Source organism: Sclerotinia sclerotiorum, genomic scaffold, assembly GCF_000146945.2.
Source record: "Sclerotinia sclerotiorum 1980 UF-70 scaffold_26 genomic scaffold, whole genome shotgun sequence".
NCBI classification, from domain to species: Eukaryota; Fungi; Ascomycota; class Leotiomycetes; order Helotiales; family Sclerotiniaceae; genus Sclerotinia; species Sclerotinia sclerotiorum.
Genome location: NW_001820810.1, coordinates 401,037 through 426,443, shown reverse-complemented (window position 1 = coordinate 426,443; position 25,407 = coordinate 401,037). Strand labels below are relative to the sequence as shown.

At 40.7% G+C, this 25,407-nt stretch overlaps 9 protein-coding genes across 9 annotated transcripts; 5 read left to right on the top strand and 4 right to left on the bottom strand.

Moving 5' to 3' along the window:
• Positions 1-2,461: 2,461 nt before the first annotated feature.
• SS1G_13714 (conserved hypothetical protein) lies at positions 2,462-4,308 on the bottom strand (the record flags this gene model as incomplete). Its single annotated transcript, XM_001585425.1, has 2 exons — positions 2,462-2,530; positions 2,674-4,308. The coding sequence occupies 2 exons, from the start codon at positions 4,306-4,308 to the stop codon at positions 2,462-2,464; spliced, it is 1,704 nt and encodes a 567-aa protein (XP_001585475.1).
• Positions 4,309-5,066: 758 nt separating this feature from the next.
• Positions 5,067-8,078, top strand: SS1G_13713 (hypothetical protein; the record flags this gene model as incomplete). Its single annotated transcript, XM_001585424.1, has 5 exons — positions 5,067-5,092; positions 5,178-5,410; positions 5,475-6,666; positions 6,726-7,482; positions 7,542-8,078. The coding sequence occupies 5 exons, from the start codon at positions 5,067-5,069 to the stop codon at positions 8,076-8,078; spliced, it is 2,745 nt and encodes a 914-aa protein (XP_001585474.1).
• A 685-nt stretch (positions 8,079-8,763) lies between these two features.
• On the bottom strand, positions 8,764-11,125 carry SS1G_13712 (hypothetical protein; the record flags this gene model as incomplete). Its single annotated transcript, XM_001585423.1, has 3 exons — positions 8,764-8,868; positions 8,954-10,519; positions 11,105-11,125. 3 exons carry the CDS (start codon positions 11,123-11,125, stop codon positions 8,764-8,766), a joined length of 1,692 nt encoding a protein of 563 aa, XP_001585473.1.
• Positions 11,126-13,071: 1,946 nt separating this feature from the next.
• Positions 13,072-13,728, top strand: SS1G_13711 (predicted protein; the record flags this gene model as incomplete). The annotated part of the gene is made up of 2 exons (XM_001585422.1): positions 13,072-13,104; positions 13,183-13,728. The coding sequence occupies 2 exons, from the start codon at positions 13,072-13,074 to the stop codon at positions 13,726-13,728; spliced, it is 579 nt and encodes a 192-aa protein (XP_001585472.1).
• A 2,344-nt stretch (positions 13,729-16,072) lies between these two features.
• Positions 16,073-16,742, bottom strand: SS1G_13710 (predicted protein; the record flags this gene model as incomplete). Its single annotated transcript, XM_001585421.1, has 2 exons — positions 16,073-16,638; positions 16,733-16,742. The coding sequence occupies 2 exons, from the start codon at positions 16,740-16,742 to the stop codon at positions 16,073-16,075; spliced, it is 576 nt and encodes a 191-aa protein (XP_001585471.1).
• A 2,621-nt stretch (positions 16,743-19,363) lies between these two features.
• SS1G_13709 (predicted protein) lies at positions 19,364-19,657 on the top strand (the record flags this gene model as incomplete). Its single annotated transcript, XM_001585420.1, has 2 exons — positions 19,364-19,480; positions 19,526-19,657. 2 exons carry the CDS (start codon positions 19,364-19,366, stop codon positions 19,655-19,657), a joined length of 249 nt encoding a protein of 82 aa, XP_001585470.1.
• A 475-nt stretch (positions 19,658-20,132) lies between these two features.
• SS1G_13708 (predicted protein) lies at positions 20,133-21,028 on the bottom strand (the record flags this gene model as incomplete). Its single annotated transcript, XM_001585419.1, has 2 exons — positions 20,133-20,321; positions 20,834-21,028. 2 exons carry the CDS (start codon positions 21,026-21,028, stop codon positions 20,133-20,135), a joined length of 384 nt encoding a protein of 127 aa, XP_001585469.1.
• A 681-nt stretch (positions 21,029-21,709) lies between these two features.
• Positions 21,710-22,852, top strand: SS1G_13707 (hypothetical protein; the record flags this gene model as incomplete). Its single annotated transcript, XM_001585418.1, has 2 exons — positions 21,710-22,255; positions 22,427-22,852. 2 exons carry the CDS (start codon positions 21,710-21,712, stop codon positions 22,850-22,852), a joined length of 972 nt encoding a protein of 323 aa, XP_001585468.1.
• Positions 22,853-23,385: 533 nt separating this feature from the next.
• On the top strand, positions 23,386-24,531 carry SS1G_13706 (hypothetical protein; the record flags this gene model as incomplete). The annotated part of the gene is made up of 2 exons (XM_001585417.1): positions 23,386-23,645; positions 23,697-24,531. The coding sequence occupies 2 exons, from the start codon at positions 23,386-23,388 to the stop codon at positions 24,529-24,531; spliced, it is 1,095 nt and encodes a 364-aa protein (XP_001585467.1).
• Positions 24,532-25,407: the final 876 nt, after the last annotated feature.

Genomic DNA, 25,407 nt, shown 5'->3' with positions numbered 1-25,407 from the left:
TATTCATTCTTATCCTCCATGCACCAATAAAAATGTCAAAGATATCCAAGTATGGTTACTTTGTAGTGTAAGCACCCAAAATAAGGCGAGGTAATGCAATTCCAAGGCCCCTATCTCGGACCCTTAAACGCGGACAAGTACCTATGTATCATGAAGTACGTACTCTAGACTAAGCTTACCAAGACTTGAAGTATTTGTGCTGTGGTATATTATCGAGGGTCGTGTTATTAATCATTCTTCACTTCAACCATCATCAAATACTAGGTAAAATGTAGAATCCTTCATAGCCGCGGCGCATATGTATCACTGAGACCAGTCGGCAATACAAACATAGATCTAACCATCTCATAAATAACCAACAAAGAACTCTGCCTCTTTCATCTTCCCAGCATTCTACTCTGTAGGTCCTAAGGTATTATTCCATCAAAAGCGCCAGCCAGCCAGCCAATACCATGTTCTAGACTTAAGCACCACAAAAATATTCTCCCAGAACAAAGTCCATCACATCTATAATCTACAATCTATATATAATAATCCGTCCAAAACACCACCACTTTACGATAAAACTATGGAGCAAGCAGAACAAGAACAGCACAACAGCACATCCACTCCATAATACGATATGCATCAATGGATCTCGCATCGAATTCGTGGTTAATCATCATTCATCAATTCAGGGTCCAACTCCATCAGCGATCATGCCAAAAAGCCAGTCATGGTTCAGGATTCCTGCATGCGATCAGCATAAATCTTTTCGTTTCTACCATTCTTCTACCATTTATTCTACCACCCACCGACTTTTCCATTTCCATTTCCATTTCCGTTACCCATTTCCTGTATGATCATGCGAGCATTAAATTTTTTTGATATTCTCCGATGGATACCTACTCGAATAGATATTTATCATTTCCATAACTCTATCGTATTTTATTATTCTTTTCAAAAAAACCCATCTCCTCAGGTTCATCCAATGATTGATGTGATATGATATGATTGATATATGAAAGATTTCATAAATTCATCTCAGCAAAACCCCTTCTTTCTTTCTTTCTTTCCCCTCCCCTCGCTCCCCCTTTCAGCCCCAAAATTTATGCAATCTCAAAGAACAGATCTCCATGTCAAAGTTCGGCCCCACGTTCCATTTTTGGCATCTGCAATCCGTTCGTTATATTTATTTTATTCCCTGAGTATTCCGTACAGTATTACTGAACTTAAGCGCCGGAAGATTTATCGAAGATTTATTCATGTATTCTGCATCCATATGCATTCAAGTATTAGTTCTACTCCAGTGTTGCTGATACAATACTCGTACCTACCTACTTAGTAATTACTTACTTATGACTATATAATGGCTGGGTACTTACAGCCTACCTACATGTATTCACAGTACCTCGACTCCAAGATGCAGCCCTGAATTATTAATTCCCAAGATACTATGTTGTATATTACGACATGTCACACCAATATGTATATCATTTATCTTTATATATAAGATTACATCGAATAAATAAACATTGATTCATACTTACTCACCAATGTTCAACGTCCTCCTACAATCCCTTACATCTCAACGCCTTTATTCCACCATTTTAATCATCAAATCAAAGCACATATTTAGTACTCTACCTATACATACTATACATAGCTAGAAATACTAATAACTAAGAATACATCTGATCGCATCAAAACACCATACTATAAATCTTGGGAGTACTAATCTCAGTAACACAGACACAAACTTTCATTCTTCATCCCTCATCCCTCCACCCTCACAATTGTAACCCAGTCAGTTATTTCCTCTACAAACCTTCCATCCTTCTAGAACAAATGGACAAATGAACAAATCCTATAGCAAGTTAGCCTGTGTCATATCATCTCATCAAAACACCAAACACCAAACACCAAACACAAATTCCCCCTCCTTCCATAAGTCTAGTCCTCTACTCCCCCCTCATCTCATCTCATCTCATCTCACCACGCAACCGCTCATCCAAGTGATGAGCCTATAGGTCCAAGCTCTAGTGACTACACATGAAACACCCTTCTATCCTACTACTGTATACAATACCATACCAGAAAATTAAACCCTGAAATCCAGAAGACCTAAAGTAAAATCTACCATCAATATTTCTCAAGTTTAAATCTCCAAGGGAAATTTTGGAATTTTAGAAGTTTATAAGATGTCGGTTAGCTATATCAACTATATAAAATCTTCATTGAATCATTATAGTCTTACAATTGAGGAGTTGAGTGCTTCACTTCACTTGAGAGAAAAGACTCTGTGCCAATAGAACCATTCATATATCTTAAACATTCAAATCACGACATACATGTAAAATCTTTCATGGATATAAAATCAGATGATCTATCACTCTTTCGTATATCGCTCTACTAAACGGGAATCTGCTTGTTCTACTACCAACATCATCATTCATTCCAACCACGCATGTTTATTTCTCTATCAATCGATCAACTGCTCTCTAAGGCTTGCAACGGCCCATGAATCTTGGGTACAAACAACATGTACGGACTGAATGTTGTTTACAGATCCAAGCAATGAATCTCTCAAGACCTAATCCGTAACCACCATGAGGGGATGTACCATACCTATCGATTGTTAGTTTCATTCATTCAAGACGTATGTTAAAATGGGAAGCAAAGACTATCAAATACATACTTTCTCTGTTCAGTGTACCAGTAGTACTCCTTAGGACTGATTCCCTCTCTCTCATAAGCAGCCATCAATTCTTCATAACCTTCCATTCTCATACTACCTCCAACAATCTCACCAACACCTGGCATTAAAACATCAACACTCTCTGTAACTCTTGGATCTTGAGGATCTTTCTTCATGTAGAAAGCTTTAATTTCAACTGGGAAATGTGTGAGAAGAATGGGCAAGTTAATGATATCGGTCATTTTTCTCTCGGCCGCTTCAGCAATATCATCACCGAATACATGTGGATTACCCTCTTCGTTAAGGATTGGGGGATCTTGAGCGTTGAGCCAGTCAATGGCATCTGAATAGCGCATGCGTTTGAACGGACGAGCTGGAGCTTTGAACTCTGGGTTAAGTTCCTTGATATATCCGGCGATTTCTGGATCGGCCATAATTGTACCAATAACTGTGCTGATCATCTCCTCCAAATGATCGAGAAGATCCTCAAAATCAATAAAATCCAATTCAGCCTCAACGTGTGTGTATTCGGACAAATGACGACGGGTCAGTGACTTTTCAGCACGGAAAGACTTTTCGATACAGTAAACGTTGCCAAGACTTGGAATACCAGTCTCGAGGTAAAGTTGAGATGATTGAGTAAGGTATGTCTTCTCTCCATAGTAGTCCAATTCAAACAGAGTCGAACCCCCTTCAACCTGTGTTTGAACGAATGCAGGTGGACTAATCTTGGTGAAGTACATCTCCTTGTATGCCTTCGCGAAAGCCCATTCGACCGCGGAACGAACCTTCATGACTGAAGAAGCAGTGTCTCCACGGAGGACAAGGTGACGGTTGTCCAACATTGAAGACTCCCATTGATCTTGTTGATGAGAGATTTTGTTGGTGATGGCATCAGCATCAGATGGAGATCTGCCAATAACTTTGTAGTAATCAACGTGTAATTCGCGGTCATCTGGAGCTGATTGACCAGCAGGGACCTTTCGCATTTCTCCGTAGAGGGTTAGAGAAGTACCTTGTGCGAAAGTGAGAGCATCATATGTCTTGGTAAGATCGCCTTGCAAGATACATTGTAAATGGCCATATCCATCAACCAATGTAATGAAAGTGGCTTGTTTTTGTTCTCTCAATCTGTGGATACGACCTGAAACCTTGACACGAACACCCTTCTTTTCGCCCTCACCCAATTCAATATCCTTACGGCCAATCTTAATCTTAACAGCTGCGGGTAACGAAGTATCTTCGGTAAGAACAATCTTTTTCGAATCCTCGAGTGTCTTGAGTCTGGCATCATCCTTCTCCTTCTCTGCAGCAGCCGTCTGTTGTTGTTTCACAAGCTTCTTCTTGTGGGCTTCCAAAGCATTTTGAGCTTTCTTAATGGCAGCTTTAGCTGGTTCCTTCCATACCAATCTCTCTGCTGGATCTCCATCTGCACTGACGGCACCGGTTGTTGAGGCTCTCGATTGATATTTTCCTCCCTCGCTACCACCATGTTGAATGTATGCGTATGCTAAAGACTTGTATGGTTTGCTTTCAGCACCAGTGGCTGTTTGATCATCTTGGCCGACATCGGTGTCAATATAGATTGCATCCATCTTTGTTCGATCTGCGAGTTCTTGAAGTGCGGCCATAATTGTCGCGTGGTTTGATATGACTTTTTAAAATTGTTTGGGAATTTTGAGGAGAGGGGATCGTGATGGTGGGTAGGTGGGGGAATTTATCCTCAGCAATGGCCAATTGGGTGAGTCAGATGGCCAGTTGGTGAGTCGAATGGCCAATTGGTGAGTCAGGAAGGGAGGGACATTGGTGGGAGAAGGGCTGGAAATCTGGCTGATAAGGTTGATAAGGGCTGAAAGGGATAAATTTATGGGTGTATCCTTTATCAATTTAGCGGGCGGAATCTAACAACCTAACATACTGACCAGGTACCAAAAAGTAATTTACGCGGTAGCTAACAATGATTTACGCGTAGCTGGAATTTTAGTAAGGTTAACGCGACCGAGTGCTAGAATTTATTAGAGATCAATGATAGAATTTGAAGGAAAATGATGATGTATTAAAACTCTTACGAATATAACAGAACGTAGACCTCGCCAGTTCAAACCATATATTGTATGAGTCGTATGCAGATAAACTCATACTTGTTCAGTTCAAATAGGTTATATACAATATCACCATTAAATCCATAATTCACGACCATTCCAAATTCCTCGCCTCTCCTTGACATTACTTCCTGTTGTACACAAACATCCATACCTGCCCCCCAATTGGCTAAAGTATTTCAATTCCCCTGCAGCCACACAAGTCGAACATTGTGGCTTCACGGAGACTTCTTCTTCCTGTGGCGGGCAACCTACACGCTTCTCTATTCATCCGATCGTTTTGCGCAATGCCTCCAAAGCAGGCCACACTGGGGTATGTTAAAGATTCACAAACTACGTTGGGGTCCGTTCTTGTCTAGTATGCAGGAATAACTTTGCTGATGGTTTTATAATGAAAGCAAGTTCTTTGGCCAACCTAAAGGTGCGCCTGCGAAGCAATCAAAGCTCTCTTTTTCTTCAAAGTCGAATTCAACCAAGCCCCCGACAAGCTCCTCATCCGCCTCAGAAGAGAATCAAGATGTGGAGATGAAGGATGGGGAGTCAGATGTCGATACCACAGATACAGTCAAAAAGGAGGAAGGATCTGATGCTAAGGAAAAAGTAAAGAAGGAAAATGTAAAGCAGGAGAAAGGTAGGTCTATGCAGGTAGCTACAGCGCATTGAGTCAAAGAAGCTAATAAGATGCGCAAACGCAGGTGTTAAGAGGTCGAGGTCGCCTAGTCCGAAACTCTCAGCGAAGACTAAAGCTATAAAACTAGATGAAGAAGTCAAGGAAGAAGAGGATGAGGACGATGATGAAGAACCCATTGTGAAGAAACCTCGAAGGGCTGAAAATGCTCAAGCAAAGGAGAGGAAACCTTCACCAAAGACCATCGCGAAAAAACCCAAGACCAAATCTGAACCAGAATCATCTCCAAAAGAAGACGCTTCGAAGAATTTGTCACCAACAGCAAAGCGTGGTAGGAAGGCTAAAGGGGTAGAGGAAGGAGACGAAGACGAAATCGAGAAAACTGCGCAATCACCGAAACTTGCAAAACGTCGAGACTCAATTGTTTCCAAATCGGCGTCAGAATCAGAAATTGAGGAGGACTTGGAATCCAGTGGAGACGAGAAACCGGAAGTAGCTGCCAAAGCTAGAGAGAAGATCCAAACAACATTAAAATCCAAGGGTAAAGACCCATATCCGGATTGGAAAGCAGGAGAGCCAGTGCCATATGCTGCTCTTTGTACAACTTTCTCCTTGGTAGAGATGACGACTAAGAGATTGATTATTACGGCGCATTGTTCCTTGTTCCTTCGTCAAGTACTTCGTCTAACTCCTGATGATCTTTTATCTACTGTCCTTTTGATGATCAACAAATTGGCTGCAGATTATGCTGGAATTGAGTTGGGCATCGGTGAATCATTGATCATGAAGGCTATTGGAGAATCGACGGGAAGAAATTTGAGCGTTATCAAGAACGACCAGAAGGAAATTGGTGATCTTGGACTTGTGGCAGTCAAGAGTAGATCAAATCAGCCTGTGATGTTTAAACCAAAGCCATTAACAGTCAGAGCTGTTTTGAAGAGCCTGATCGATATTGCTACAGTTCAAGGCAATGGCGCTCAGGGCCGAAAGGTTGATGGCATCAAGAAGTTACTTTCCGCGGCTGATGCACATTCTTCAGGTAAAGTTGACATAACCAAGGATAAAGGTGGGGCGAGCGAAGCAAAGTACATTGTTCGTTTCCTTGAAGGAAAACTTCGTCTCGGATTGGCGGAGAAGACTGTTCTCGTATCTCTAGCTCAGGCGATGGTATGTCATGAGATTGAGGCAAAAGGATCTGGCAAAGTTCCAAGTACAGAACAATTGGCCAATGGAGAGTCGATATTGAAAGCTGTTCATAGGTATGTTCAATTTCATGATAGAGAGTATAGCTGCTAACGAAATTTAGCTCCCTTCCTAGTTACGATGTGATCATTCCAGCAATGTTAGAGCATGGAATTTTCAGCCTGAAAGATAACTGCAAGCTACAACCTGGTGTACCATTGAAGCCTATGTTAGCTAAGCCTACAAAAGCAATCACGGAAGTTCTTGATCGATTTGAGAACCAAACTTTCACTTGTGAATACAAATATGATGGAGAAAGAGCTCAAATACATTATGTCGCCAAGGATTCTCCTAAACAGTATCTTGGTGCTACGCCTGCTGCGGCAAAACCCTCTGCCGGTGGTCTCGCTGCTATATTCTCGCGAAACTCTGAGGATCTTTCCAAGAAGTACCCGGATATTCTTGGCAAATTAAACACATGGGTGAAGGAAGATACCAAGAGTTTTGTTCTTGATTGCGAAACTGTTGCCTGGGATATGGTTGAAAAGAAAGTCTTACCTTTTCAACAACTCATGACACGAAAGAAGAAGGATGTCAAGGTTGAAGATGTTAAAGTCAAAGTCTGTGTATTTGCGTTCGATTTGCTTTTCTTGAATGGTGAAGCAGTTGTTGAGAAATCATTAAGAGAACGTCGTGCACTTCTTCATGAGGCTTTCCAACCTGTTGAAGGCGAATTTCAATTCGCTACCAGTATGAATGGTCAAGAAATTGATGAAATTCAGACATTCTTAGACGAGAGTGTCAAGGCATCGTGTGAGGGACTGATGGTAAAGATGTTGGATGGTACAGAGAGTGGTTATGAGCCTAGTAAGCGAAGTAGGAATTGGCTGAAGGTATATTTCTCCTCATTCATATTGTATTTCTTTTCTTTTTGTACTAACATTCTTCTCAGATCAAAAAGGACTATCTCTCTGGTATCGGAGACTCCCTCGATCTTGTTGTTCTAGGTGCCTACTATGGTAGAGGGAAACGTACTTCCGTCTATGGAGCTTTCCTCCTCGCCTGTCATAATCCACACACCGACACTTACGAAACTATCTGTAACATCGGAACAGGATTCAGTGAACAAGTTCTTGAAGAACTCCACGCTCAACTCTCTGCTATTGTCATTGACCGCCCTAAACCCTTTTACTCCCATTCATCAGGAAACCAACATCAACCTGATGTATGGTTCGAACCTAAATATGTATGGGAAGTTAAGACAGCTGATTTAACTTTAAGTCCAAGATATAAAGCAGGATGTAAGGAAGGTGTCGACAAGGGTGGTGAAAAAGGTATTTCATTAAGATTCCCAAGATTCATCAAAATCCGAGATGATAAGAAGCCCGATATGGCGACGAGTAGTAGACAGGTGGCGGAAATGTATAGAAAGCAAGAGAGTGTTACCAAGAGTAAAGGATCGAGTGTTGATGATGATTTCGAGTATTAGCCTCTGGGATGAAGAAGAGTGGGAGGATATCAGCTTGCTATGTGCTAGTTATAGAATTGCGAATTCCGAACAGCCGCGGTTGAAATAAGTGGTCACCGATCGAATAGGGCATAGGTGCTAGGGGGGATAAATTCGCATTGTACGATATGAGATGAGATAAGATGAGATGAGCTTTGCAATATAGCTTCTTAGAGAGGCGGATACTTGCAATATTATCATGCTAGCTTTATAATGCTAACTATATATCTAGCTAACTGAGCTGAATAAGATTACATGTACACATATAAATATTTCCCACCTCAACAAACTTTTTTCTGTCCGCGCGTGTTCTATTTATTCGCCATCAAAAAGATTTCTGTGGTTGTATGATGTTTATTACGTGTAGATGGATAGATAGATCGCAATATCTATACAGATATCAGAATTAGAACTAGAACTAGAGAAATTGAGATTATGATTCATGGGATCCGATTCCGTACAGCGTTCGTCGAGTAAGATACCTCTACCCATGAGCTATTATTTTATAAGTACTCCTTTCTCTCATTTCCAAGTTATGATTAATTTAAATACGTGCGTGAAATATATATACTGCTATAGCAAAGTACTGGAATCTTATGTTACCTAATAAAACATGTGCTAGAATTCCATCGTGTATAGGATACTATCGTAGCAAACCATAATTGTATCACCATCCCAAACCCTCAAAACCCTTTTGCCAATCCTTTTCAAGCTTCCCACCCGCCCAGTATGTACCCACATATGTATTCCCAAATTCCAATCCCAAATATCGCTATAAAATACAAGTCACTAACGCCCTTAAAATCACAATTAGAAATTCGAATTCACTCCTTCCCTTGTTTTCCCTGTTTACCTACCCTCTTTACCTCCCCTCCTAACCCCTCAATCCTCTCTCCTAACTGTTCACCCGCATTTCCTAATAGATGGCCCGCTTCCTTATTCACGTATTCATTTGTATTTTTTGTTTTTTCCGTTAGATTATTTCCTATTACTGTTGCTTTATCCGTTGTTTCCTTTGTTGTTGGTAAATTAGCATTTGTTTTTTCTCCTGCGCTTTTGACTCCGTTGATTACTTTTCCAGAAACGTCTTTTGCTGATTGGGAGATATTTGTAGCGGAATCTTGAGCGGTGGATGTAATATTTGAGGTGGTTTCGCGAGCAGATTGGATAGTGCTTTCACCTGTTGTTTTGAGGCTATTAAGAGCACTTTCGCCCTTTTCTCTGGCTTTCGAAGCTAGGTTTTCGCTGTTTTCGATTACTTTTTCTTTTGCTTCGCTTATTATTTCTTTTGATGAAGGGCTACGGTTCAGGAGACGTAAGACCGTGAAATAAAGCGAGATGATTAGTTCATGAACACGGTCCTTGACAATCATTGTTAATCCATGGCCGAGGAATCCTTTGATAATCTCTCCTCCAATACCCTCGTACAGTCCTCCTATTCCTTCTTCCTTGTAAATCTTGAGTATTGAATGTATTATGGTTCTTCTCTTCGCCTTTTTGGAAACATCTACCAGGTGTTTTTCTGCTTCTTTGGCAGATTCCCTGGATTTATTCCTTGTTGCATCTTTTACATCCTCTGTAAACTTCTCGACACTCTCCTTGTCGACTGGGCTTGAGGAAGAAGATCCATCGACTTGTGCTCGAGCTTTAGCTAGACTCACGGGGTATGTAACGCTACTTGCAACAGCCTTACTAAGGGCTGCTAATAAGAATGTTATCCGCGCCCCTGGATCATCGCGTTTATTTCTCGGCACCAGAGCCCGTTTCAGGAACTCATATAAGAAGAATGTAAGGCTCGGATTAAGAGTAAGGATTAAAGAGGCGCTATAACCAGACCAGAAACCAGTGATGCCCTTCTTCTCTCGTATATCTGATACTATGGAAGATATGGTGGGAGCCTTTGAGCCGGCGGAGGAAGTCATTGAATGTGTTTGCTTTCGTACGACGATATTGGATAAAGGAGTAGTGAAGAACTTTGACAATCCACCAGCTAACGCACCAACACCTAATTCTTCTAGCGCTGGAAGAGCAGCTTTGGAAGATGAATTATGAGATTGTAATCGTTTTGATCGAATGTATCCATAGAATAGGAAAAAGAGGAAAGAATCCGCGATAGATTTCGATGTATCTTGTAGAACTCCACTGTAAAATGCAGCAATCCCTCCTTCTTCATGGTAAATCTTATCAAAGGTATCTGCGACTGATGTGTATTTTTGTGTTTTAGAGGTAGTTGAAGAAGAGCTGTTTGCGAGGGTTCTTTGAACTTGGAGACGCGTTATTATGAGATCGAGAGGATAGATGCAGAGATTCGAGATGGCAGTTCCAGTTGCACCACTTATGGCATGACCGAGTGCTGGAAGAGCTGTTGAGGTGGTAGGAGATGAAGGAGTATCGTGATGTTGGTGATACAATGTAAATGCATCCTATAAATTATTAGTATCGATATTGAAGAAGGTGGACGGGGTGCCCTACAAGTTGGCTGTTGTATATATTTGCCATGGTTATTCCTTCAAGTAAAAAGTACTCTGCGAGAGTCTTAGTATTGTCGTGTTACTGTAGAAGAGTGAAATCCGTTAAATCATTGAAAATATAACATTGTTTTCATTTTGAGGGGAAATAGATGAAGTTCATGTATTTAAAACTCAGACACGTGAAATGCATCATATACGTCATACCTTAGTGAACAAAGGAGCCCTGTTAACCTTATTTACCTACCCCAGGTTATGCTTATGTAATATCAATCACCCGCGTAACCGCATCCGTACCATCAACCTTCATCATATTTTGAACATTAGAGAGCCATAATGACAACCATGATGCACCAAGCAAGTTTGGCGGATTGAAATTTGCCGTCAGAATACCATCCTCCAGAAAGTGAACCCGTCAGCGACGATGTATTCTCACGAATAATTCCGCCCTATGGTCTACCTTCCTCAGCAAAATCCTGAACGAGATTTCCAGGTTCAGAGCCCACATAGTGGCCTAGAGATGAATTCGTCGATACCCACCTCTTTTCCTCCCTCCCTCATAGTAATCTCTCTCATTGATCTTTTCCTATGTTTTCTTGTCTTTCATCTACTGGGTGTATCGGTTTTGTCCTCCATACTGATTCGCGGCTGTTTCTCTGTTTCTCAACTGAGAAGTGATGGTCGCACGATCTGGAAGCTCAGATTAAACTGGACCGGTTTCTCTCAACAAGTAAGGGAGCGTCATTTTCACCCACACAAAACTTCAATCGGTTTAATGTCGTCCTGGATATAAGTTCTTTACATTTCTCGTTCGGTCGCCAATAATTTCTGAGGTCTATCGAAGCGCTGGTGGCCGCTCATGGGAGCCCCGCCGTTTAAGCTTACCTCCTTTACTCGCTTTTTTCCTTCTCATCTCCTATTTGTCAAAATTCGCAAGTTTTCTCGATTGATGCTGCTAAAAATAAGAGCCCGCGGTTATGCATATCCTCGTATACGCTTTCCTCGGCCAAGATACTAATTATTTATGGTTTTATGCAAATCTCCCCACGTTGACTATATCTGGGTCTATATTTTGGTTTGAATTTGCTTGTCAAGCTTATTTGCCTATTAGTAATTGTTTTAGTGATCAAAGAATCAATACCAGATACGACTGGGACTTTTAATTGGCGTTGGTTCCGCCAAAATGTTACCCTCTATATCTGGGACCTGCAATCAACATTTCGGATACTGTTAGTCGCAACGATTCGGCTATACACTTAAAGCACGTTCAAGTTTTTACCATCCTAAAGAAACGATCGTTTTTGAGATGGAATAGGAGTGCATCAATGGTAGTGCATTGTCTGTCTGCCAATACTTATGTCGGAGTCAGCAGCGTGGTCTGCATCAAATTTATTTTTAGTCCCAGGCTTGTGAGGTCAAACTTTTATGACCCACAGTCTGCGCAGAGCCTCTTATCACCATGGACATGACCTCACAAATATCCAAGTCTTCTGAAATCCAGTTTCTCTACATTCTTCACTAAAACTTACATTCAATCCCGAATGAGCCGGACCCATTCTCATTTCATTCCTAAAAATTATTCTTTTTTAATCAGTCAAATCACACTTTCGTCTCGGACAATACTCTCCGTCCCAACAGTACTCCGTTTATGTCTCGAAGCTGTACCACAAATGGTAACCCCTATATCCATTGTCTCAGTATTCGCGTCGTTTTTTCTTCAATGGTATGCCTCATCTTTTGCTACAAATATGATTATCACTATTCAATTAAGCATTACTTGAAATGAGATCCTCGAAGTGACGACTTTAGCTAGGACAGGACAATCGATTGCCTTTCTGATCGGACTAGGATCGTTACTTAGCGTTTGTTAAATTGGAGTGAGAAATTGAAACGCCATTTCTGGTAGAGATGGGTGCCCATAAAAGGATTGTGTAAGGTGCTATTGATGGTTTCATATCAAATACCCTTTATTATAACTACACGATGCCCCTGTCTGGAACCCATTTCCCTTCACACGTCGAAACAAAGAAGAATTTCAATGATTATCAGCTACATTGTCATCTTGTTCCAGAAATGAATTGGGTTACTCTCTTCAACTTTTTTCGCCTCTTTATAACTTCTCTTCATCCTCTCATGGTAAAGAATTTTAGGGTAGAGTATGGAGATAATCGTGGTGATGACAAGTTTTCAAAGCTACTGGAGATTTTCTTGTTTGTGGTGCAGATCTACATGGTTTTTAAGAAAGGATTTTGCAGCATATAAATGAAAGATGTAATAATTATCTTTTTCAGTGAGAAAGATTAGGTCTGCGGCTTTGACTTTTGCTGGAAAAGGGGAATTTGGAGTATATATACTCCAGCTTTTCCCTGATTAGAAGTATGATATCCAGATATTTTATCTACTTTCGCATCCGAGCTAATCGAACAATTGGCTGGTTCCAGAACCTGTAGTTTGGTACAAGCTCAGTACAATCAGGGAAAGTTAAGGAACGGACATAAGTCACAATCATGGCTCAACATTCAGCATCCATTTCTAATGGTGTGAGCTTCAACCAAAATCACCACCAGCTCCCTGCTATTCCTATTAGACTTCCACACGAACTCTGGCAAAGACACCAGCTCAATGATCTTCATACAGATGTGATTGCAACTTTGGAAGCGACGCCCACGGGAAATACTAGAACTAGAGTTTTCTACAACGAAAGCAGTCCCGGACGCAGTCGCCTGTTGCAATACCCTTCCGGCCGGATGCTATTTCAACATTTTTGCAACTTCGCTGATCGAGGGGACTTCGTGAATCATTTGAATGCAATTGGACACTCTAAACCAGGTCCTCCTCTAGAATACTATGGAACCACTCGACTCTTAACTCTGCGCTCCCTAGTGGCTTTCATTCGAGATCACCCGAGTTTCAAATACATCTTATATGCGACAGTCACGGCGGATGTCACAATCCCACCAAATACTGGCCAGATATCTCTTTTACCGGCAAGACCAGATGGAAGAACTAGGTTGATGGTACATTGGCTTTGCGATTTGGATGACGGTGTAATGAATGCGGAGATTTCTAATTCCTTAGATCTATCTCTAGAGGTTATTGAACCTGAGGCATTGTTACCGTCCAGTATTAGACCTTTCAATGTCTATACTGTCTTCTATGAATAATTGATTGGGGTCTTTCTTTTAGGGGTTGGGCGGTCTCGGGAATGGGCGACTAAAATCTCGACTCAGGCAGAAAGGCATGTTTAGTGGTAATCAAACGCTAATGTGAACATTAATGATAACATTAACATTAATATGGCATGCTGCTGCTACATTGTGATGGAAGATAGCTTTATTTGATAACTTTGATATCTCGTTCTCTGCCCAAGGCTAATGCTTTAGCACTACCCTAGTATGTTAGGGGAAATTTTTATCCCTCCAGTGACAACAGTCAAAGACAATTTCTGAAGGTATCATAATCTTACCAAGATAGTTGAAAAGTGTTAACAACCCTTGTTTCTTTTCTTGTCCCTTCTCCTGTTAATTGAAAATCAATGTCTAATTCGAGTCCCATCATCTACTTCAGCACCTCAAAGACATTCATCGCATACCATATTATTTAGGGTGTCTCTATCTTCCCGTTCACATATTGACACGCTCTACCGTTTATGAACACAAAAATAAAATATAGATAAAGATTTAAGGTTAATGGGGCCAGTGATAGGAAAATATTCTATAGCTGGAGTGTAGATAAAATAAAATGAGGTATCAAGTTCCCTTAATGTGGATTTGAGGATTCGGATAAAATGCGCTTTAACATTGCGCAGATCACTATTAGTAAGAGTTCTGGACTTTACTTACCACACACCGTAACGTTTTGTAACAAAATCCTTGCAAAAATCTTATTTTCTCATATAAAATTAAACATTGAATAACTTCTTCAATATTCAATAAAATCAATTGAACTTTGAATATATTATAATTGTTAAAAGGAATAGAAGTTACCGGTATTAATCACGTGTCGTGATTAGTAATACGGTTACCTAAACAGGCTAGATTAGACGAACCATAAGCAGGCATATTGGTCCCCTCCGAGGATACCAAGAGGAGATCTTAATATGCCTACACACGTAGTAATATAGTCAATATAGAGGCCTCTTCCACCCAATCTTTTAATAATAATGAATATAAATAAGATTATGAAAAATAATATAATTTATTTTTAATCATTTTTGTTTAAAAATTATAATCATTTAAAATTGTAAAATTTTAAAATTTCTATCGTGTAACGCGTTTTCTATACAAAATAAATAAGAATTTTTAAATTTTTTAAATTTTTATCTTTAATGTGACCAAAAGGGTGTTTATAGACCAGCAATTGTATTTAACTTAGAATCTACAGGTGAAGAGCACCTGTAGATGGGGATAGCTACTCTATATATACACAAATGAATGGCCTAGCCGCAATGGCTAGGCAAAAAGAAGTCATATTTATTCCTCCAATGATATTACTTTACCGATAACCATTGATACCTAGTACTTGTCCGGATCTGATCCTCAGGTCACCTAAATCGCATACTAATCTCGAGTAATCGTATCATGTGTGGACATGGTTAATGTACCTGAGGTTTATTATATAATAAAGGTGGGAGGAAAGCAGGGATTTCCGTCACATTTAATTTTATATAATTCTTTAATAAAAATTATTAAAAATAAATCAATTAAGTTTTTATAGATTTCAAATAACTATCTTTGACTTTTTTTAAAAAAAAATTCAATTTGTCATTTTATATACAGATTTAACAAGGATTTGAAAAATTGAATAAATTAAGGTTTTAGGTGAAAAGTGTTACACTGTGCAGTGAGTAGAGTCCAGAACTCTTACTAGCAGTGAAAGACGTTTGCACAAGAAGGGCTAAAGGAATGCGGTAAGAATAGCGGTATCTCTCATCACGCTCTTTTATTCTTTGCCGCCGCCACGTGTGTTTTACTGCCATCAAAGTTTTATGGCGGAGCCTCATCTTGAACATCTGATTCTAAACCAAAAAAAACACCGAGACAAGTTCTCTATTTGCAAGGGGAAAAGCAACTACTCGATCTACTTTCATTTCAGCCCAGCATATTCTCACTCACCACCTCAAGTTTTCAATGCTGCATCGCGGGTAGATAAATCCAATGAAAGGCGGCCTGATGGAAATCACAGCTCAGAACTTTTTGATCACCTACAATGAGTAAGATGCCAATATTTCCATGTTATTCTTTTTAATAGAATGCATCATTGGAGATTGCACGCTTTCATATCATATTATTAAGCTTCACGACTCTGACTCTCTGATGATAATGATACTCATCGAGACAATTGTTTGACAGAGTTGGACATTCAAATTACATCTTTTGCATCGGCAATTATTTATTTTGTTCTCTCATATTCCACGATATCACGCTCGCTGAAAAGTCGTCTTCATATCGGAAATAATGCAGCCTACCAACTTCATCTCTATGTTCCTTTATCCTAGCGCTCCGCCCCTCACCTCCTAACATACCTATTCCTCAATCCCACACCACTCCCACCTTTCCTTCTTTCCTCCATCTCCAATTCCTCAGCAGCCTTCTCATCCCTCATTTGTCTCTTCTCAATCGTCTTTTGCCTCTTTCCCTCCCCACCATATGACCTCACCACAAACCTCACCGCATACACCTCCCCCATCTCATTCTGAACAAGATTGAATGGCTTCAAATGCACTCGTCGAAGTTGTTCGAGCATTATTTGTGCTTTGGCTAGTTCGGATTCTATGAGTCGTAGCTCGTTGTGCTTTTTTACTATCAAGTGGGATATTTCGAGCTCGATTTGATCACGGATATTGGTTGTGCTGGTTTTAAGGGCCGGATGTTGGACACTATTAAATTTTATATTTGAATTTGAGCAACGAGATGACTTTGAGGGAGGTAGTACCAGATTTGGAATGTTAAAGACAGTGATTGGTGAGCGGGTGAAGGCTGGAGCTGCATCTACATTTCGATCCTCATTTTTCTCCGCGACAATAGCCGACTCTACAACGTTGATATCCGGCGCGTCACCCATTTCAACATCCACTGCTCCAATCCCAACATCCTGATTAGCAGAAAATTGACTAGAGTTAGACGCTTGCCGAAAATGCGTATATGGGTGCTGGAGAGGACCCCGTACCGAAGGACATCCTTGTGGAGAAGATATCTGTGGAATCTGAAGGCGTCCCAAGAGATTGAAATTAAGATTCGTCTGATCTATCAAAAGTTTTTGTGTTCTTCCTTCGAGAGCATTCAAGTCCGGACCAAATTTTCCAAGTTGATCCATCTTGGTTTCCAGTCTAGAAAGGCGCTTTCGTGGGTAATCTTTCTTTTCAGGGAGTTTATTCATCGAAGGTCCAGTTGAAGAATTATTTTTATGTGATTGGTAAGATGAGGTTTCTACTGCAAATAGTGGATACATTATGTCTGTGTGAAAGCTGATGTTCGATGCAAGCTGAGAATACGATGCACTATTTGATTTTGTTGTTGTAGGAGGTACCCTAGGCTCGAGAGTTGGTTGGAGAGCCTTTATGAACAGTGAGATGACCTGTATTGCTGATTTTTTATTGGTAATGGATCGTGCCTGTATACCAATCAAATTGGAGTCGATCTGACTTAAGATATTTTTGTGTCTAAGAATAATTAACCATCTCGCTTCGAAATATATGCGCCGATATGCACAAAGATACGGCCTTGAATAGTATTGTTTAAATGTGAAAAAAAAAGCCATAAACAAAACTAGCCTCTTCCTAAAAAAAAGATATCAATAATCACAATACGGTGAGAAAGTGAGTCATTCACATCCACGAGGAAAAAGAAGGGATTTGTATGTGGGATGATACTTCTTATAGTTCCAAGAAAATGAGGATACAGCATTCTATGAGGAACAGAATATGAATTCTGGTTGTTCAAGAGGGACTAAGATATTGAAAAGTCGAACGAGGATAGCACGCTTAGACTCAGCATTCCCTATCTAATTATCATGATACGATTCTAAGTGAATATTTCCAATCTCCGGGAAGAGTTTGAAATACTGAGGAGTCACGATTCCTCAAAGTGCCGATTTTCGTTAGCGAGCTAGGTCAAGGACTTCGAGCAATCCTCCATTCTGAAGAAAGCATTTCAACATTCACCATCAGAAATAATAGCAAAAAATTAACCATTTCGGAAGGGTAGGGCTATGAAATTATTGGTACTCATTTTCATGAATAGATTGATGGTTGGGAATTAAAGGCGGCAAAGTGAGGTTTCCCTACTTATTTCACTTACTCTTCTCCATCAATAAAACATAGGCAATTCAAATGCGCATATTTCTTATAACAGGCACAATCGGATTTACAGATTTCCAAATAAAATTCAATCAAAGTACTGAACGGGTCGAAACAAAAAGTTACGTTAGGAAAGGAGAAGGTGAGTCTAGGCTAGATGATGTAATTGGTTGTCCACATATAAAGTGAGCTTTTAAGGAGGTTGTTTGGAGTAATGAAAAATCTTTGATGAGACATTACTAACAACCGAAGCGAAAAACATCTAATTTGCGAGGAGAAAATGAAGTGAAGTTTTTAAATGATCAGACTATGATGATATAATTATTTAAAATATATAACAATTCTGAGCAGTTACAGAATTATTTCAATATTAAATTAGTAGGGATAAACATACATTAAGTTAGCAACGTCATCAGCTACTCATTAGAGTCTTTATTTTATTTTCCCCTGTTCTCTTGCATTACCCAAGTCCCCTTCTACCACAAGGCAAATTTTTTGAATCAGATTCACCCCAATAGCCATTAATCCTCCGATCCATCTCTAGTATCCGCTCATACTCACCCACCTCTGAAAATAAAATACTAGCATCGTAAGACTGAAAAAGGACAAAGTAGGATATTCAGTGAGGTAGGTTGGGATAGTTTTAGTTAGAAGAAGGTGTAGGGTTGGAGTAGTGGGGTTCAAGGGGGTATTGATGGGCCTTCGAGATTTGTGCTAGTGGTACGTATGGGATGTGGGGCTATGCAGAACATCTGAGTGCAATGGGTGTAAAAGTAGATTTCTCATTTCTTAGTATATTTACAAAGTATGCTGGTAGTCAAAGAACATGATTGATGTTGTTGATTGCCACATGCCTTTACAGCACATGCAAGTTGCATTATGCAACTAGCCTAAGCGACGACCTTCATATAGTCATCGCCCCAACAATATTCTTTCGAACATATGCGCAATACAGCCTCTTTCTTTAAGGCAATCAACTACACAGCTTTACACTAGCCTCTATAAATCGTACTCATTGTGAATTGCCTCAACATCGTATTACTCTAATTCCTACGGTTTCCATGCACCGGACGCCTACAAACAGATGTAAAGCAGGTTAACTGATAGCTGCAGAACAAAACAATTGGAGATGATGTATTGTATAAGTCACAGGCTTAAGAACACTGTTCTTTTAGCAAGAAAGCAAGCAAGCCGGAAGGTAGGGCAGCTCGATAGCTTGGTGTGCTTGATGTGATTTACAGGTTGTTTTGGTTTGTTGTCATGGTATCTCGCAATGGCAAGAGTCTTATGATTGGATTAGTTTGCCATATAGTTTGTACTTTTAAACAGTATATCCTTATAAATAATCCATTGGAACAGCATTCCTCCTTGAGTATGAAATCCTTTACGTATTCCAATTAAGTTGAAATTTGTGACCACACATCGTTTGGAGACCAAAAAGTCCTGTAAAAAAAAAGTCAAACAAAATAACTGACGCTCGCATTGCAGGAATTCAGACGCTGATGAATCGAAAAGAGAAGTTGAGGATCAACATTCAAGAGAAGCAGGAGGCCATGCAGAGAATCGTAGACACGATGGATGAAGAAGCTCAAACACTTGCGTCATTAGCAGCAAAAGCAGTGCTGGCTGCTCGAGGCATAGCCCCATCCACACTGAGTTATTAGGATGAAGTTGATAGCCATGTAATCAACATTGCTCGCTTGGAGGAGTCGCATGCCAAAGTTGAGACGGAGCTGGAAGCGTTACAAGATTTGGAGGAGGCAAAAGATTTAGAGGAGGAAAAAGATACAACATGATGTTGGCGACCGCAAGATAGGCTTGACGAAAACGTATATTGACCCACAGAAAACTACCAAAAATTCCAAAGCTAGTTGTGGAAAGGGCGAGATATTATTTTTCCGGAGCTGATAAACAAGGAATGCTTTGGTGATCGCAGATGCTGAAACGTGATTATCACTCTCACGACGTGCTACCCCAACAGTTTTGTTGTCACGCTAATTCAATTTTGCCTTAAAGACAGCTCCTTCGTAAAATTTTCTTGCAATCAAGGCCTTGAGAACTGGGTTCTTTATGAAATCATTTATTCGCCCAGTCAGGTCAACCTTACGGCAACACTTTCAGTTGACATCGGTTCGCACACCACCTGCAATTCATGTTCGTTCAATTTTCCAAAGTATCGGCCACAAGAAAACTACTATTTTCTTTTGCATTCGTCCTTTTTCCTGCTAGTAATTGATTTTCATAAGTTTGAAGGCTCAAAATCACCAGGAATCAAGACAAATGGAACTTGATCAAGGCGGTAATCCACTCAGCTCTTGGCATACTTGCGGAAAATATGGAGATTTTATAGAGCATCCTCGCTCTGATCTCCATTGAGTACACTGCTTCGACCTTCTGCAAACGCTTTGTATGCAATTGAAGAAGCATCGCCATGCAATCATAGCCGAAGTGAGAAGATTCCTATCATAGAATAAGTTTTGTATTTCGGAAGGCTGCAAACAGTCTGGCTCCTGCGTATTGATTTCGATTTTAGTTATTTTCTTGCTCACTTCAAAGCAGTCTAAAGCGCGAGTCAAAAATCCAATTTAAGGAAATTCAAGCGTCCTTAGCTGGATGTGAATATCGGAAGTGAAGTATATAAGTCTTCTTGCTGCTCGTCCGAGAGATCTCTCGGCTGGCCGTATGAAAGCTAGCGCCCCTTAATTTGTTCGAGAATAATAAACGATAAAAGAGGCTTGTGGCTTCACCCGAGTCTGTACGCATAGATCTGGGGAAGCGCAATCGTAGTTTTATCACGGACAAGCCTGTGACACAGGATTTATCAGTACCACTCCTGAAGATCAAAGACAGAATGTCATTACTGCATTGCAGCAATCTGGCTCTCGGGCTTAGCACCGCTCCCATGTGCCAAGCACGGAACGCTACCACCCACTTCTCAACATCTTCATTGAAATTCTTCTATGTAAATGCACAAAGTGACAGGTGTTGTAACTACCGCGAGCTGGCGTTTTGAGGAAACTACAAAGACTGCTATTGTGGTACGAGGAAGCTAGCAGATAAACATAATCCTCACGGATAGCTTCAATAAATTTTTCGACTGCATGGTGGACGCGGATTTGCGCAATGCCATCCTTCAATTGTTGTGGACCATGACACCCATCTGGCATCTTGGTTCGACCTATTGTGATGGATGGTAAATTGATGCTGTTATCAGTGCATTCGTTTCTGCTTAGTCAAGCCTTGCATTTATCTTCCGCTTTATCACTCCAGAAAGCTCGACTAACTTTTGGGTTCTGAGTTCTGAGGTCGCATCACTGTGCGGTCACAGAAACGGGGTATTGAAATCGACGGCAGCATTCTCCTAGGAATGGGAAGAAGAAAGTAGAAGGATTAACACGAAAGAGATATATAGAAGAACTACACGACATCAAAAGATAAAAGATATAGACTGATTGAAGAAACGTCACCCTAAGAACTATGTGACACAAATATTAATGTCCTAATATTAATTCACATTTGACAATCAGATGAATCCTTCAGGCTTGAATTCTTTTCAAATGTTTCCAATTCAGATTCACCAAATGAAGAGAAATTCAGGTTTATGTGGATGCCATAAATGTTGTTGGAAACTTTAAAAAGAATTCGTGTCCAAGATATTCCATCCTATGTATGTCGTCTTCATTATTGCACTAGTCCATTTTAGAGCTAGCATCAGGCACGGACTAAATTTCCCGCGCAATTACATCGTCAGGTGATCATCTTTGAAATCTCGGAATAGAACTCTTGCCAATACTCCTGTATCTCTCATCGATATCTTTTCTCGACATTAAAAACCCCTAGACACAACCATGTCTCACAGCAAACGTAACACTTCCCGTGCCGTCTTCACCTCTCACGAGCGGGAATTAGCAAAATCAGCCTGGACGAGCAGTAGTGCTCGCCTATCTCGAGACTCATTCTTACCATTTGCTTCATGTCGTTTATGTCTCCTTCCAGCGCGTACACCTGTATCGTGTAGTCATGGTGATATCTTTTGTCGCGAGTGCGCCTTGAGTAATATCTTGGCGCAGAAGAAGGAAATCAAGAGGCTGGAGAAGAATAAGGAGAAAGACGACCAGGAGAGGAATGAAGATCATATGAGAGAAGAAGATGAGGCGAGGCAGAGGGCCGTAGAGGAGTTTGAGAGGGTGCAAATGGGGTTGGAGGGGAAGACTGGGGGAAAGGGCGGTAAGATTGTAGGGAGGGAGGGGGGAAAGATTTTGGTAGAGGAAGAAGTAAATGGTGAAGGTGGGAAGAGGGGAGAAAAAAGAAAATTCGAGTTAGACGAGGATGAACTTTTGAGAATTGCGCAGGATGAGAGATCGAAAGCTAGGAAAGCTATTGATGAAGAAAAGGTATAATTTCCACCTCACTAATCAAATCATTTACTAACACTATGACCGGCTTCTAAAACAACTTTACCGAGTTTTTGGGTTCCATCTGTTACCCCAAGCTCGAATACAAACACTACTCTCCACAACATCGTCAAAAAAGTCAAACAATCACCAGTTTGCCCTGCCTCACAGCAAGATAAACCACATAATTACTCACTTCATACCTTGATTACCGTTGCATTCACAGAAGAAAACGATAGCGTCACCAAAAAGTCCCAAAGAGTCTGTCCCTCATGTAAGAAGCAATTGACCAACACTTCGAAGGCCGTACTCGCCAAGCCCTGTGGTCATGTCCTCTGTAAATCATGCGTCACAAAATTCATGACTCCAAGCGGGGTTCACGATCCACACGCGGAGGCTGGGACAGATCAGAACGCTGTGGCATGTTATGTCTGCGAAGCAGATCTGACGGAGCGGAACGATGGGAAGGAGAAAGCGAAAAAGGGGGATAAAGAAAAGATTAAGCCGGGGTTAGTAGAGATCAAAAGTGAGGGAACAGGATTCGCTAGTGCAGGTGGTAATAAAGTGGTGAAGGAAGATGTCGCTTTTCAATGCTAGGGTTTTTGGGTTCATGACGGATTGTGTGATAAAGCGTGATAGATTGTAACAATATAAGAAAGATATCTAACATTATACCTTAATGTTTTCACGGCAGTATTAGATTAATGGTCCAAACATTCTACTTCAAATATTGAAGATGTTCCATTAAAGATTGATAATGAAAAGATTAGTAGACGGCCGAGAAGTTCTATGCACATCGAAAGATGCACGTTGGTAAAACATCAAGTGTGGTTGGGTCACCCGGGGTGAGCGGCCGCATGTGGGGTCTAAGCAGGTCCCAACCCAAAATTAGCAAGTCGCGCATCGAGACGTCACTTTTTTCTCTGGTCAAACTTTAAAAGTTCAACATGGCATTCTCAACTTTTCAATGTTCCAGCTCACCACATTCATTGTAAATCCATATTACGACCTATGAAATCTCTCACTTGTATATATATTTCTCTTTCATAATGTTGAACCCTTATACCAAACTCCAGTCCGATCCTCCATCAAAACCCAGTCTGCCATGGCGATTTGGCTCGAGCTTAATCATGGGTGTCACCGGTGCGGTATCCCGAATCTTCTATTATGGTTTGAACAATATGGAGGTCATTGGGCTAGAACGATTTATGGCAACTTTGGATAAACGGGAAAACCCCGAAGATAGAGAAAGAGGCTTAATCACTGTCTCAAATCATGTCAGCGTTATGGATGACCCTTTGATCTGGGGTGTACTACCTTTCAAATACGGCTTCAACGCCTCTAATCACAGATGGAGTCTTGGTAGCTATGATATCTGCTTCCAGAACAAGTCAGCAAACTCACCACTCATCTGCCACTCCCATTATTGACCTCTCTACAGGCTACTTTCCTCGTTCTTTACATTAGGTCAAGTTCTACCCACTCATCGAAGCGCATACTCAGAAAACGGTGGGCTTTTCCAGCCTACGATCGCACAAGCTATACGGATGTTATCTGCGCAGCCTTTCTCCACACGTTATGAACCACCAGTACAAAAGACCAAGAAGAAAATCTCTATGCGGCCAAAAGACCCTGATATCATCGACCCCTTCTCTTCCGGCGACCTCACGTATTCTACAAATGGCACAGATGTCTTTCCTGCTCCATCTGCATACACCTCACGAAGGCATAGTTGGATACATATATTTCCTGAAGGACGAGTGCACCAACATCCAAACAAGACGTTGCGCTATTTCAAATGGGGAGTCTCTCGTCTAATCCTTGAAAGTGAACCATTACCTGAGATCGTTCCCATTTTTATCGACGGCAATCAAGACATCATGCACGAATCGCGAGAGTTTCCACGTTTCGTGCCTCGTGCGGGAAAGAAAGTCCGTATTGCTTTTGGAGAATCAATAGATGGAGAACGCATATTCGGAGATCTACGCGCTCGTTGGCAAAAACTAGTACAATTACAGAAGGAAGCACTAAGAAAAAAGGGCCTAGATGATCATATTGAGATGGGGGAGCTTACAGAAGGGCTTAAGTACTACAAAGAGGCAGTTGCGTTACGGGAGGAAGTCACGACCAGGGTTAGGCAGGAAGTGCTCAAAGTAAGAAGGAGTCTAGGATATGAAGATGAGGATCCTAAGCAAGGATTGGTACAAACTTGGATTAATGAAGGAAGAAGCGATGGGAAGCAAAAGAAGGATGGAAGTTGGGTAGGAGAAACTTGATGAGAAGTACTTACCTAAGATCCCTAATGAATATTGATGAATTTCCTCATACTTCCTATCTGGATATGGCCTTGGTTGTTCAGAATTAGTTGGAATTCAAAGTATCGATTTGGTGACATTTTCCTGCCCCGATTTATGACCAATTTCAGTCATCCTTCCTCCTCTTCGAATGGTCTTTTTATTATCCAAAATTATGGGACACCAAGTGCTCGTTCCAGGATGTTACAGTATGTAGGTGTGATACGGGACGAACCCAAGATGTGTGTTCTACCATCTTGTCTCCGCGATCTGAGATAAGGAGGGATGTGACGAGATAATTGATGGAAGTAGACCGGAGAGATAAAGTGAAATTTCAAGAAGCTCTAGTTGGGTGGGATGATTCTTTTTATCTGTTGAGTGTATATTCAACGTCTTCCCTATTTACTCACGCAAATATTGATAGGCAGTAAATTAGGGGAGAAAGAAATCCACATCATCCCGCAACTTCATATGAGCTCAAATTCAACATTTTTGCAAGGAATCCGCATGACTCCTTTCTTGATTCTCTCTCTTCTCATACTTATCTCCTCAGGAGTGCCAGTAAGTGCAATATACTGCTTTCCAGAGTCATTTCTGAGATTGTATTTAAAATACTTCAAAGCTAGTTAGAATGTTCGAAATTTCCTTGATATAGAACTTGTCACGCTTCATGACATCTGCGAGTACATAGATGAAATGAGCAGATAAAATGATTCCATGTATCCAAAGATAACACACATTTGAGTGAGATACTACAGAAACGTGATTAAATAAGAGGAGAACTGGAGGAAATTACTCTAGATACCCTATGGGGTATTGAGTCAAACCGGTTTGAATGTTTGAGGGCCTGGCTTCATA